Consider the following 15,369-nt stretch of genomic DNA (forward strand, 5'->3'; position numbering starts at 1 on the left):
GTCCTGTGATCTTTGTCCTGCAAAATGTTTTCCAGTTCATCAGAGCAAGGTCCCCTATATGAAAGGTAGTACTCTAATTTATCTCCGTGATGCAGATGGCTGTCGTGAGTTTCTCCCGAGGCAAATCCATTGTTAACCACGTGAGTTCTGCCGAGGATCATATCCTCAAAACTAAACATGTCCACGTGACCTGTTTTTCTCACATTACATTTGTAAACTGCGAACAATTCTTCTCGAGGAGCAGTAATTCCATAAACTGTTCATCACTTATGATTGCTTTCTACAGGGTGCTGTCATCTGCAAGAGCTCAACAACAACACCTCGCGAAAGATGTACCTAAAAGTGGACGCCGCGTTTGGCCGTGCTTTTGCCTGGTATGGCGAGAAAGTGGGACGATATCCTTGGGTGTTCATCTTGGGTTGTATTCTTGTCAATGGCCTCCTGGGGATAGGCTTGCTCCGGCTGACGGTTTCCAATGACATGCAGAGGCTCTACACACCAGAAAACAGTCGTTCTACCCAGGACAAAAAAGTAATAGAGGAACTATTTGTCGACCGCAGTGGTGACGCTTACTTCGGTTACCAGAAAACGAACGATGGGAGATTTGCGGATTTGTACGTCAAGTCAAAGGACGGTGCCAATGTGTTGTCGGATGCAGTTTATTATGATCTGATAGAGCTCAATTCTCATATCACTAACATGACGGTGACGGACCCTGCAACTGACAAGATCTACACGTACGAGGATGTGTGTGCGAGGCGGTTTGGGGAATGTGTCGTTGATGGTTGGCCCTTCCTCTCTCCCGTCTTCCGTGCTGCTTACAATGCTGGTAATGTTACATATCCCTTCTTCCTGTCTCCGGCACTGGGGCCAATTAATCTAAAGCGACTGCTTGCTGGAGTGAGAAACAGTTCTAAGTATGGTATCGAAGCGGAATACTTGAAACTAAAGTATCCATTCCGTCATGACACTGTGAAGTTAGCCAATATGTCGAGCCAGTTTGAACTCGCCTATCTGGAGTTGATGAGTAATATTAGCACAAACTTCGACAACGTGGAACTGGCTTACGCCATGTCGGTGTCTCTTGACAAGGAGCTAGACGCCAACACGGACGGGGACGTGAGAATGTTCTCCTTTACCTTTGCTCTTATGATAACGTATGCGTCTTTCGTGTCCTCTGGCGGTAACTGTGTGTCCTCAAGGGCTCACTTAGCCAGGGCCGGGGTTCTAGCTGTACTAATGGCCATCCTTGGAGCCTTCGGGCTTGTCAGCGCATGCGGAGTGCCATTCACCAACATTGTTGGCATCATGCCCTTTCTCATCCTTGGTAAGTCTCATTTTGGTGTCACTATATATGCTATCTCTCATTCTGGGTGGACAATATCTTGTTGTTATATTATTTCTGAATATGACTTAATGTATTTAAAGCATCTTAAAGCAGGCTATATTCTAAGCCTGTGGTGTCTTGAAGGGGTCAACCCCTTTACCGAATAACGTCCATCTTGCTATTTATATGCCGTTTAATTTTCTTTTATAATGACGTAGTGTTTGGTCTTGAATTTTTTAATATTTTCATTTTGTATTACATTTCAACTTGACCCCTAGATTTTATCTGTATTAAGAACTGTGTTGTTCCACGGTGATTTTATGTCCTAGCTAAACTGTTCTCTTTGTGTACACACCAAATCAGTTTTCAAAGTCAGGATACAACAAAAGTGAGACAGTTGGCACGAAACGATCGGTTTCCACTTTACTCCCTCTGATATAAGATACGTAACACACTTTGGGAAACCTTTGTTTCACAACGCCAAGAATTATTATTAAGTGAATTTTCACCACTATGTGGTATATCACATATTTCAAACGTTCAGAGTATTACGGAGTTTTTGACAGCTTTGTGAAATGTTTATACATAAATGTATTGTCGATAATGTAACAAATGTTGTGTGAACAATCGAACTACAAATCTCATCTTCACAATACCGGCTGTTATATCTGCAAAGAATCTAGATTGGCAGTTCATGGAAATACCGGTTGGATTTCATGTAACGTCTCCTCCTTTTGTCATGACTATGCCACTTGTCGTTCCCAGCTATACAGTGGAATGTCAGTTGTCTTCCTTAGGTGTTGGGATATGAATATATTCATATTTGCTTCTGTTTTTTTTTTTACCAGGTTAGCGGCACACGGAACTATCACGGTATCAAAATACATAACTCCACACCTTTTCTCTTTAAGGTATTGGTATTGATGACACATTTGTGATGATGGCGGGTTGGCTAAACAGCGAGTATGACGAGGACATTCCCCGGAGGTTGGGGGCTACCCTTAGAACCAGCGGCATGGCCATCACTCTCACCTCTCTCACTGACTTCGTGGCCATGGTTGTCGGCATCATTAGTGTCTTCCCCAGCATCAGGATGTTCTGTGTGTACACAGGTAAGAATCTTTTCCCATGAAATGATTGCTTGCAAGAAACTTTTCTTTCTTTTCTCCGTTTCCGTTTTCTTGGATCAAGATCTCGTGCAAATAAAAAGATCCCAAACAGGTGGTCAGACACATAAAAATTAATAAACCACTAATCAACCTCTGTCTCAACGCTGTCTTTGACGGAACCGACTTTTAACATCGATGAGGAATTTTTTTATAGGACTTCATGGATTGTATTCATGAGAACAACTAATTGCAAATGTGCCATTTTCTATGAATAAAAATGAACTTTGTTTGATACGTTTGCAGGCGTAGCCGTCCTGTTGTGCTACCTCAACCACGTGACCTTTTTCGCCGGATGTATTGCTCTTCACGGGAAGCGAGAGAAGGCGAATCGGCATTGTCTTACCTGTTTGACCGTGCCACAGTTCGACAAGATGAGAGAAAGTGGAGCGTCGGGTTGCAAAGTGTGCTTGTGTGCTGGCGCTCCGGCCAAAACAAGGGAGGCTAGCGAGTCAATATGTGAAAGGGGACCGCGTTCTGTGCTGCCCAAATTCATCCTTCTGAGGCCCGTTAAAGCTTTCATTGTCTTGGTATTTATGGGTTACCTCGGGGTGTCTATCTGGGGCGTGTACAACCTCCAACAGAAACTACTGCTAGAAAACTTGGTGAGCCCCACCTCCCACTACCTTAACTACAGTCAGTGGATGAACCAGCATTATGAGTCCAGGTTTTTGGTGGGTTTGTACGTGACAGACGAAGTGGATTACCGACAGAAGAGTACACAAGAGGAGTTATCTAGGGTGGTTCACGCCATCAGGAAGGACGACAGCTTCAACGACATCTTCTACTTGTCATGGTTGGAGGAATACAAGAGATCACCGTTTTACGATGACTCCTCTGAAAAAGCCTTCATCTCGAGTTTGAGAGACAACTTTCTTCTCTATGTTCCTAGATTCATAAATGACATCGTATTCAACCCAGATAAATCAAAAATTATCGCTTCACGCACCTACGTCCAGACGGAAAATGTGAAGCACAACTTAGAACAAGGGAGAAGCATGTTGTGGGCCAGGGAGAAGGCAGACTCAGCCAGCTTCAATATCATCGCCTACGTGCCATGGTATATATATTTCGAGCAATACGTGGCGGTGCTGCCCAACACACTTTTAACTGTAGGTGTCGCCGTCGCCTCCATGTTTGTGATTTCCGTTATCTTCATGCCCCATCCCCTAGTGGTGATCTACATAACTCTGGCCATTTCCTCCATTTTGGCGGGTGTGATAGGCTTCATGCACTGGTGGGGCTTAACCCTCAGTTCCATTACGATGATCCATCTGGTGATGTCCGTGGGCTTCTCCGTGGATTACTGCGCTCACATTTGTCATGCGTACATGCAAGCGGAAGCGGCAGGACGACACGCGCGCGTGGCCACCGCACTGGGCCGGATGGGAGGCCCCATCCTGAACGGTGCCGTGTCCTCGGTGCTGGGCATCCTTATGTTGGCTGGATCTCAATCCTACATCTTCAGCTCCTTTTTCAGGATAATGATTTTGGTTCACTGTTTCGGTTTCCTTCACGCGCTTTTCTTCCTGCCGGTCCTGCTCTCCTGCATTGGGCCTATGCCGACTGGTCGAGGTGTCAATATAGACAAGATTCGTGTGGTGCCACCTCTGCCTGAGAAGAACAAGAATAAAGGCTTTAATCGTCCTCCTCCTGATGATGGCATGCCACAACTCACGGCCAGTAAAGGTTTGGACGACAATTTTACGCGTATGAAAGCTGACACCCCTGCTAGTAGTGATGCCCCAGTTAATGGAGGATTGTCAGTTAATGGAAGAACTGCAGTCAATGGTGGAACCTCATCTGAGCCCAGTGGGTCTCATTAGCCAAAGGTTTTGCAACATTAAAATGGGTAAAGGTTGTCAATGTTAATTCAGAAATGGTAATTCTGATCAGTTTGATTGGCAAACAGCGATGATAAACGCCAGGAAACCTGCTTAATAGTATAGATGCAACACAATTTTCAAGAGTGGCGTGATAGTTAAGATCTATTCGTCTGATCACAATATCAACTTATGCCTTCACTAACATTTGCATATTGGTTTCGTTTCTACATCTATTGTTTTCGTGATAGCTTCCGGATAAACATTTGTGCGGAGGATCACCTGTTGTACAGAATTATACTCATAAGCAATAACCGAGATTTTTATAGTATACTCATCTCTTTCATTTCAAAAATGTGAGTTTTTTGTCTGCATGCGGTATCCAAAGTCTTGCGTCACTGAAATCGTGTAATTCTCCATAACCACATTTTGGGATATCTAGTTGTCAGTGAACTAAACGTGTCTTATTGAAATTGTAATATATTATGTCATGCAATGTAAATTTCAATCTAAATGTTTATGTATGGCTTTGGCAGTAGTTTCTGCTTATAACCCTCAGTGCATCTGACTTTGCCAGTGTTAATCATACTCACTATTTTGAATAAAATACCTTCATTGACCTACCAGTATGTCTTGGTTTTTGTTTGAGACTTGCCTCACGAGGGAGTTGCCAGTGACTATAGAACAGCAAAACACGCACACTTGCTCCCTCTCTATTCCCTCTTAAGATGTCAGCTGCCAGTTCCTCGGTGAACTGGGGCAGATTTGATCAAATTTCTAGAGAAAATGTCGCAGAGAAATGACTGGCATATTGTGTCCTAACCATTCCATCACAGAAATTCTTCACACCAACTTGAATAAAAAAGAAAATATCACCATAAACCTAGGGATTTTAAGGTACTGTTCAGTTTCCCAAGCCAGTCCAGCCAATGAAGATGTGCAAAATATTCAAATATTCACATATACGACGGCGGCCAGTGTTTTTTATGCTTTAAACGGGAGTTTCCTAAATAAGTTATCAACACCTGACAGTTACTTGCGAACTCCACGTGTGACACACATCATGTTGGTAGAAGGCAACTGGTGTACAGAGAACGTTATGCAAGACTACAGAAGACGGACCCGTTGACCACTTAATGCCATCAATGACCTGCGAAAAGGGAGAGAAGAGGAACCCTATAAAATTCCCTATTTGAGAAGGAGATTAAACCCACGTGATGAGAGACCTACGCGAGCGTCTTGAACACTCGGCCATGATCCGCTCATGGGCTGGGTGTTTTAATGCTAAGCAGTAACAGTGCGTCATTAATTGGGATGTTTGTACACGCTCTAAATTACTGGTATTTGTGACTCACATCATTGTAAACATTGTTTTCGTTAAACTTTTATGTGAAGACCACCGGCAACTAATTACAAACTCAATAAGTGGAGCAAATGTTGTCGATATAATGAGATATAATAGTATGGGGGATGGAAAGAGTGGTATGTCGTTCGTGCTCTGGACCTAAATACGTAAAGCTGGCCGATGTGAGACTTAAAAACAATTATTCAGCCAGGCAAACAGATACTTGTATAATGAAAGCTGACATTATAAGTTGTGAGTACTAAACCTAATCCTATAAGATTTTCAACTATTATTTCCAGATATTTTCTGACGATGACTACAATTAAATAATAATTATTCTGTAGCAAATCGTGTCTGTACTGAGTATTAGCTGCATTATAGATTTACTTTACCTCGAGAGCGTATAATCCATGTTGACGCAGCTGTCTGTCCTCCATGACCACACCGTCTATCAGACTGGTATCCATTTATTCCACCCTTTCTACATGTTATTTCAAACAAAACCCAAGGCTCACAAACCGAGGATATATATCGACGTAATTTTGGACCGTAATGCCAAAGGAATGCTAAAAACGAGAGGCGTCACTTTGATTCCACAACGAGATACAAATTAATTCCTTTTATAAGCAGCAATACCAGCCGACATTTCTGTAAAAAAACGAGCGAAATATTCGTCTACTGACGAACTCTTTGATGATGCGCACAGGATTGGTTACCGGGCAAACAGTCGGCGTGGTGTTTGAATGTGCTTGTGTATGTGTTGTGGGGTGAGGGCCTGTGGGAGCGTGGAGACAAAAAATAGTTCGCTAGACTGTTCATAAGATCCATTAATTCCGCGTGCTGCCTGTATTAACAGATTTTGCGCCACTTTGTGAGTTCCCAAATTAACAATATAGTCTGACCTTTTTTGCCTGGAATCCTGGTCTGCACACAAAGGGCAATGTCTGGGACGCTCTTATCAAAACGGTAATATGTGATGTGATCTCCAGGCTTTGGAACAGAAAGCCGGTTTTCTGTGGGAATGTTCGAGAGAGAAACAACAGTGTGGTTCTCCGGTGGATCATGAAAGTTAGCGTGGGGCAGTCTTAGACTCCTTGTGTTAGCATGGTCTTGAATCACCCTCACGTGGGAAAGTGGAATACGGACGAATGACATCCTGACAAACCCTTCTTGAGTTTCATTCCTTCAGAGTTGCCTTAAAAAAATCGCGTTTCTTATTCACTGCAACATCTGTACGTAGGGTCACACCACGACTCCAAAACAAATGAAGCAAGCGTGTCAGACGACCTTAAGACTGGGAAGCATCGTGTTCTTTTGCCTGAATGCCATATCGTCAGGATGTGAACTTTCTGCAGCGTGGAACAATACAGGTTTGTGGCTATGCTAGAAATCTACTCCATAAAGTTCACGTAAAATGATTTTGTACGTAAAACGATCGCATGAAATAGCGCATGTATTGCTCTCATCCGACTAGTCGAATCTGACTGCTCGACTCGACAATCGAGTGATGTATGATTTTATTGGTTACAAACTTCTGAATCTCTGAACTATCATACCGAAGACACTAGATATGGCACCCCCACCCAGTCATACTGTACTGACACCGGGCCAACCAGTCTTGTTTCCTGACTCTAACATCTCAGTGCTGGGCATCAAGTGAGGCAGCAACATTTTCAAAGTCTTTAATATGGCTCGACCAGGGTTTGATCCCAGGCCTCCCGACTTCAAGGAAGATGCTGTTTTGACTTCTGGTATACCTACATACATATTTTAAGCTGACACTCAAAAGACCTACTTGTAACTGAATCTTCCAATTACAGGTAATGTGACTGGTGTCCAGTGTGATTCGTTGTGGTTAGACGTTGTCCAGAGAGTCAAACAACATACATCTGCCTTTTCTGACACAAGGAGCAAACATCGCGTAAGTAGGTTTTTAATTCTGAAAACTACAACCAGCTAATGAATTAATGTGGTTCGGGTTCAGGCTGGAGCGCACACAAAACGCACACTTGAGAAAACAGTATTGACAGCAATCATATTTAAGAGATCTCCAGAATGCAATTCTGCTATAACTTGCTGTCAGCAAACTGCACATGGTCGGAGGTTTCCTCTGGCCTCTGCTAGGTTTCCTCAAACCATAATCCTGACCGCCGTCGTATAAGTGGAGTATTCTTGAGTGCGGCGTAAAACACCAGTCAAATAAATAAATACAACTTGCTAAAAATTGGATTTTCCCCCCTATGAGACCACAGCGTTATGTGCAAAGCCCCTGTACATCAGAAGGAAGAAATATTGAGTCCCAGCTCGCCTGTAGGCCACTTTTGTGTCCAAAATGATGACGTCATGCCATGACTGTATGCTCGAATGTTGTGTAGCCAGTGTTGTTAATCCACTGTTTACAATTTATCGAAATTTTGACTTTCGTAAGTCAAAAGCTTTAGTTTCTTCTAGAAATTTCGACGTTCTGGAAATTTCGATTTTTACTCTTGCGATTTTAACTTTCTTATGTCGACATTTCGACTTTTTTTTCTTGCCATTTTGACTTTTCAACTTCTTTTGTCGGAATTTCAACTCTTTGTGACATGCTATCTTCTTTTGCATAATACCGGTATACGGTGATGACAATGACAGGACGTGTGCAACTTCGCGTTTAGTTTTCACCTTGGGTTGTGCTACGCCGATATTCTTTGTAACTTTGGAACGTGGACGACTGCGTTCTTTTATAGCAGGCTAGTCTCAGTGCGAATATAATTACGATGCTGCCTGACTGGAGCATCAAAACTGACGCTTTTCATGTTCCTCTCCTAAAAGTGCTCACATTGAAAACCCATTTAGTGATACGTTTATTATCTCTTGTGTATGGGAATCCTCTCCAAAATGATAGAATAGGGACATCGTAAAGGCAATCGACATATGACCAATAAGGTCGCGAATTCATCTCATGAAACACATTTGGGACTATATATAAATATGAATGAAATGTGCCGCCGGAAAATTCTCTTAGCCGAACTATAGATGTGGCTCCGCCCATGTACTGTTCGATTTTCTCCTCTAGCAAAATAACTGAAAGATGTTGAACTCCAACATAGATATTCAAGTTTGCCAACTACATAGCTAAGAACGGTGAATCGCCCACCAGTAAACATTGGTCAACATCGCTAAAAAGTAACAAAAAGAGTAAAATAGTCTCATATCAGCTATGTGAATATTACCGAACAATATACAGTATGCTTACGAGAGCAAAGAACAGATCTATATATCTAACTATTCAAAGAACCCTCATCCAATCCATATATTGAGTAATGTTGTTTGCACGAAGTAAATTCCCTCGTGGCCGAGTGGTTACCGTGCTAGCGCAGGATATTATCTCTGGAGCTTCCTCTCATGTCGTACGATGTCTGCCAGTAACCTACGGATGGTCGTCGGTTTCCCCATCTATGAGCGGTTTCTTTTCACCACAATGCCAGCCAGCATCGCATAACTGAACTATTCTTAATTACGGCGTAAACTACCAATTAATTATAATTGACAACTATCTGGGATCAGGCTCCAAAAAGTTGAAGCAATGACAAAGAACAAGCAACAGGAAAGTGGCATGTTTTGTTTACTTTTATTTTCAGACACGTGGTACTGGCCACAAAATCGGTTGTCATTTGCAACAGGAAATTTTTCATCAAACAGCCCAGCATAAACGAGCATTGCTCGACGACGATCTGGATAAAGTGGAAAAGTCTACGATTATCAGTCTGACGAATACGATGAAAAGCGCAAGCTGTATCCCCGAGACTCTAGAAGAACGAACCCACCAGGGGTACCCGGATCTACAAGGTGTTCAGTTGAGGGTGATCACAGATCCGGTAAGATAGCGTCAGGCCATGCAATCTATAGCCACAGTGTATGTAAAAACACCTAATGGATCCTCTTCGACTGAACATTTGTTAAGTATAGCGGTAAAGCCCAGGCATTCATTCAGTCATTCAAGAATGTTTCACTTGTACCTTGACCGCCAGTATTGTAGCAGGAGGAACCCCGGAGAAATCCACAACCATCAGCAAGTTGCTCCACACCTACTATCGGAGTGGATGCCAGCATGGGCAGGACTTGATTTCCGCCCAATCGCATTGGTGAAAGGCTCCTGGGTCATTGACACACTAACCACTAGGGCACAGTTGTTCGAAAGTGTATTAGCTAATGATCGTATTAAGTCAAATTTTATACTTAAGATTTTAGCCCAATTCAGCATCTAAAGAAGTTGTTCAAAATGAGAGTTGAAAAGAAGCAGATTTAGTTTATATTTAATATACTGTTACCCAATCATTTTTGGGCGAAGTACAAATTTGAAGACTTAATATAAAGTTAAACCTGGTATTAAGTCCTTGAACAGTTTTGAACAACAGGGCACAGGTTAGGGAGTCCCCCAATACATTTAACTCATCTTTTTGTCATCCCCGTTTGTGAAAATAATTAGTGCAATATTATCATGTGTTAATACAGCATATACGTTCATTCCAGAACAACGCATGTCTTCCAAACATTGCCTAGCCGGAAATAAATCTTTATGTAGCAAAATTTCTCAAGCCTAGAGTGTGTCACAGTAAGGGAAAATACATAACAGAAACAAGAGAAAGAGTTTCAACAGAAAATGTGAACTCGAAATCAAAGCTTACCTTAACAGATCAAAAAAATCTTTATATTGCTGTGGTCGTTAGTCACGCTATTTGGGGATGATAATGTTAGAGCTACAGCTACGTGTGAACATTCAGCTCTGTTGATTTTTATGTTACTTAGTGGCCACCGTACATAATCAAGAGTGCGCATGCTAATGGCAGCTATTACGTCACGGGATTCTCCCTTGATCTGCTGGAGGAAGTCAGACAGCTGCTAAACTTCACGTAAGTTCACAGTCAACGGTCGTCTCTGCATATGAATGAGGCGTCCCAGCTGATAAAATTCCGCAAATTATTTTGTTAATGCCAAACAATGAACCCAATTTAATTAGAACATTACGGATAATATTGAGATAACATCATAGCCTTTAAATTATGGACAAATTATCACTTTACTGCTAATTTCTAAACCAGGATATTTGTGACAGGTATGTTCTGGAATATGAGCATGATGGTTGGGGACAAACTTGTGAAGACGGAAACTGGTCTGGCATGGTGGGGCTTCTTCAGAGACGGGTAAGAGCTAGTTAATATCAGTTGGCCAAGTAATGTGCGTCAGAAGTGTAATGGTCACTGTTCTCACAGTTCGTGTTGCCATGGTGATAATAAGTGGCCAACGACGTTCGTGTTGCTTTGGTGACAATAAGTGGGTGACGACACACGTGTTCTGCAGTCTATCGTATAAGATCACTTGCCTTGTTTGGCCGATTGGTGTTTTACACCGTACTCCAGAATATTTCACTGGCGACGGCCAGCATTATGGTGGGAGGAAACCGGGTAGAGCCCGGGGAAAACCTACGACCATCCCCAGGATGTTTCCCATGTGCGACTGGAGAGGAAACCAGCATGAGCTGAATTTGAACTCACAGCGATGCATTGCTAAGGCTTCTGGGTTTTTGCGCCTCGCTCCCACCATTTTAGTGTACAACCACCATTGTAGTGGTGCCAGGTGGTATTTTGAAAAGGAAAAAAACACACATTTACAGGAAACGTCCATTTTTTTTTTGAAAGATGAAGAACTCGCTGTTCAACCCAATTGTAATAAACTATGACCTCTATTTCGTTACTATATTTACAGGAGAAAGACTTAATCATTGGGGCTTTAGGTCACCAGCCTGAACGTACCGCCGTCATGGACTTCAGTCTGATCTATGACGAGATCTCGATCACCATGTGGATACTGGATCCGCGTCAAAGACCCCGGATATGGCTGGCCTTGTTCGACATGCTGGACTTAGCAGTGACGGGACTTCTATTGGGCACCATATGCCTGTTATCTGTCATCCTTACCCTCTCCTCTATGACTGTGCCTATCGGACATCAACCGGAGTCCCTGACAAGTTGCTTTGTTACCAAAGTGTTCACACTGCTGGGAGCGATTCTTGCGCAAGGTAAAGCTTATACCGAACAGCTATGGCAGAGAATAAATATATAGTTACCAGTCAGGAGAACTGGGTGCAATGAGTGTGAGTATAGATGACGGACTCGTGACCATGACAGGCCATGACAAAAGAATTCCGTAGTTCAGAGCAAGTCATGTCCCAGGAGAGACGATGAAATTCTTTTGTTAGAGAACCAACATGGCCGCCATTCAGCGTAGTAACACCAGCTTTTGCCATTTTGTCGCCCTTTCAAACTTTGCACGCCAAATATGGCTTTGTGTGCAACAATAACGTGAGAGCTGATTGATTATCGCGTAGCCCGTACTACGGTCAGAGTCAAAAACACATGAATAGTGTTCACAAATACGTTAAATTGATGATAAGTGAATATGAAAGAAAATTATCTCATTACCATGTGTAGAAAGCCATGGATTAGGCGAGATGTTTTCTTCCCTAGTTTTTTGGTATGCTGGTATTACACACACATTATACACACTTCAATTCAGATCGAATTACAATACAATACAGCAAAAATCTCATCAATAACTTCAACATCACAACCTCTAACAGATTCTTAAAGATTCTAATATAATTGTTAAAAATATTAGCTATATGGACATAAAATTCGTCAGCTATTTGCAGTCCTGGCGGGAATTTACTTGGGAAACATCCTTTGCATCAGTCACTGGCAATGCTTATATTATTGTATTTGCTAAAGCACGACAAGCTTCAGAATCTAAATTCTGCACTATCCTTGTCCGAAAGATCTTTTCTCATTTAACAAAAGCTTTCTTCCCTTTCAGGATCTCGAGTTCAACAAGCGACTTCAACAGGAAAAACGATTATAGCTACCTGGTGGATGTTTTCTGTGGTGTTCTCCATCACTTATAGTGCCATGTTGATTGCCTCCCTCAGTGCCAACACCACGCAGCTTCCGTTTGATAGTGTGGCATCCATGATAAAGCAGACGGAATACTCTTATGGTATTTTTGGATCTGGAACTGAACAAATGTATTTCAAGGTAATACCATATAAATAACAATTTTAGAAATAATAACAATAAAATAGTTCTCAAAATGTTAACAAAAATAACAAATCTACTTTCGTTTTATTCAGGTGAATGAACTTTGGTAGTATTATTTTGGCAAGTTATATTTTAATCTTGGAACGTTAGGATGTCTACACAATTTGTTAAAATTGTAGTTATCGTAGAAGTTTTATACAAAGGCTCTATTCATTTACACTGGTCTCCAAAAGATGCTCCGTACTTAGCTGTTTTCGTCGTTGTTTATTTTATTTAACTTGCTTGGTGTTTTACGCCGTACTAAAAATATTTCACTTATACAACGGCCCCACGCGGTATAGTGGGAGGAGCCCGGGGGAAACCCGCAACCATCCGCAGGTTGCTGTAGACCTTCCCAAGTACGGCCGGAGAGGAAGCCAGCGACCGCATTGCTGGGAGGCTCTTGGCTCATTGCGCCGCGCTGGCGTGCTAACCACCTCGGCCACGGAGATCCCTGCTCGTCGCTCTGACCACATAATTTTAACGACTGGAGCGGTTTTATTAGTCTCCAACCGGAGAGGTACCGGAGAGGTACCGGAGAGTACTATAGGTTTATACGTGGTGTGTCAGTTCGACTGTCTTCCACTCCGTCACCAGAAACTTTTTCAAACTAAATTTTAAAACATTGTATGGAATTAAAATTTGTTACATGGTTTGAAGTTAAAATTTCCGACGACTTCCTCCATTATCATAGTGGTGTTATGTCCTGCTTTTGAACTTTCTTTTTCTTCTCTTTCTCAAATTTCTTTGTTATTCTTAAGTGAAGTTCGAGTTTTGTCCATTTACTACAACATTATTACAGTTTTTATTCTGATATGGACTGCAATTGACATAGCTATTGTTATGACGCCTTAAACTGATGCTGGATATGTTTTGCTTCGAAACTCTTCAAATTGCTTGTTTCTTTTGCTGGGTATGATATCGAAAGAATTACTTGAGTATGCAGACCGGTTCATGGGAAATTACCTCCATTTTATGATGTTTCTTCACGAACATTCAGCAACTTTAAATTTAATATTTCTTTCGTTGGCTTTGGATTAACGTTGCTTTTAACAAAAGGTCCGTTTGCACTAGAAAAATGCGTCCATATTTGTAGAGCTCCATCGAAGAAGTATCATGCCAGAAAATTTACATCGAACCATTCCTCTGTAAATGGAGTGCTCAGCGTCCAGTTTTACTGACGAATGTATACATTTTCTGTCCAAGGCCGTGTTTATCTTAATAAAAAATGTTTTAACAGTCATGCTAGTGTAACACCGGATATATATATATATATGAGGGAATGAGGCAGCTCATACACAAGCCACTAGATGTACAGGACATCACATATGGACTCCCTCTGGAAATACATGCAACAGCAATATTTCCAGTAAAGAAACAGGGAAGGCAAAGCCACGGTGTTCTTTCTGAAATCAACGCCCGGCAAGTGCCCCGACGATTGTTGCAAATTCGTAACTTACATAGCGGAAACGGACTACTAAATATAATAATATATTCAGCGTAGGTGTATATTTAAGAAAAAGAAAAATGTGTAGATGGGAGAGGGGGGCACTACAACACTACCTTACACCCACCCCGTCTAAAATGAATGAGAAATACAGAGAATAGGTCACTAGATTACAATGGGCTGATACCACGTGATCGCAAATATGACTAGTATTATTTTCTTTATAACTATGACACTTGGGTACCTTACAGAACTGTAAAAATGCTGGCCAAACAAGATACAAATGTTCCTTCCAACAGTTACATATCATAAAGCGATCAACAATTACATACAATAAGGCAGTAATACAGGTCTGCACCACTATTGTCTATTCTAAGTGTAACCAAAACACATGTTGCCACTTCAGTTCCAGATACTACAGACTTTAACCCGTTCTACTTCTATAGTAGAAGACATTCAGTATATTGTGATAAAGTAGAACACAGTAGTTCAGGCTACATATTAGGTATATTACACCTCATATTACCAAGTCATATTGACAAATGGCAAAAATTAATAATGGAAACAGATAAACGTTTGAAAAGTCTCGCACACAAATGCATAGATCACTTCAAGGCACATCCTTCTCTTTAAGAAGATCACCTTAATACTCTTCAACAGTACCATCTACACCATATGTGAGACGTACTGGAGGCTTCCGAATCCTGTGCGAGCGACGTAGTGGAGGTTCTTCATCGGTCATAGCTGCGGTATCCTCCAAGACTGTTGGCTGAAAATCAGGACTAGAGTCATCTTCGCACTGATTCCACTGTGCGAGAGCCCCTGGCCGAAACGGTGGTACTAAGGGGTTCAGCTCAGTCATCGGATATGTGCAAAAGAAATATTCCTCTTCATGTAACGAATGTGATGAATAATCCTTGTCTGCGCGCTGCGCACGCGGCTCACGGTGTTTCTGTCGAGTTGGTTTAGGCTTGCTGGGGACTGGAACAGAAACAGGTAAGTAATCGCAAGGCAAGAGCATATTTCGGTGAAGAACTCCCTGCCTCCCATCACCACTCTCTGGTTTGATACAGTACACTGGGGCTTCATCTCCAATCTGTTTTACTACGATATGGATGCTCTCCTCCCAACGTTTTCTCAGCTTCCCCG

The 15,369-nt window shown here is 42.1% G+C and overlaps 2 protein-coding genes across 2 annotated transcripts; both read left to right on the forward strand.

The window, feature by feature from the left end:
* The first annotated feature begins 330 nt into the window (after positions 1-330).
* Positions 331-4,319, forward strand: LOC135466259 (patched domain-containing protein 3-like). Its single transcript, XM_064743670.1, has 3 exons — positions 331-1,327; positions 2,239-2,439; positions 2,740-4,319. The coding sequence occupies exons 1-3, from the start codon at positions 331-333 to the stop codon at positions 4,317-4,319; spliced, it is 2,778 nt and encodes a 925-aa protein (XP_064599740.1).
* Positions 4,320-6,983: 2,664 nt separating this feature from the next.
* Positions 6,984-12,749, forward strand: LOC135466261 (glutamate receptor ionotropic, kainate glr-3-like). Its single transcript, XM_064743672.1, has 6 exons — positions 6,984-7,031; positions 9,282-9,518; positions 10,450-10,553; positions 10,757-10,844; positions 11,407-11,719; positions 12,514-12,749. The coding sequence occupies exons 1-6, from the start codon at positions 6,984-6,986 to the stop codon at positions 12,747-12,749; spliced, it is 1,026 nt and encodes a 341-aa protein (XP_064599742.1).
* Positions 12,750-15,369: the final 2,620 nt, after the last annotated feature.

This window comes from Liolophura sinensis, chromosome 6 (genome assembly GCF_032854445.1).
Source record: "Liolophura sinensis isolate JHLJ2023 chromosome 6, CUHK_Ljap_v2, whole genome shotgun sequence".
NCBI lineage: Eukaryota > Metazoa > Mollusca > Polyplacophora > Chitonida > Chitonidae > Liolophura > Liolophura sinensis.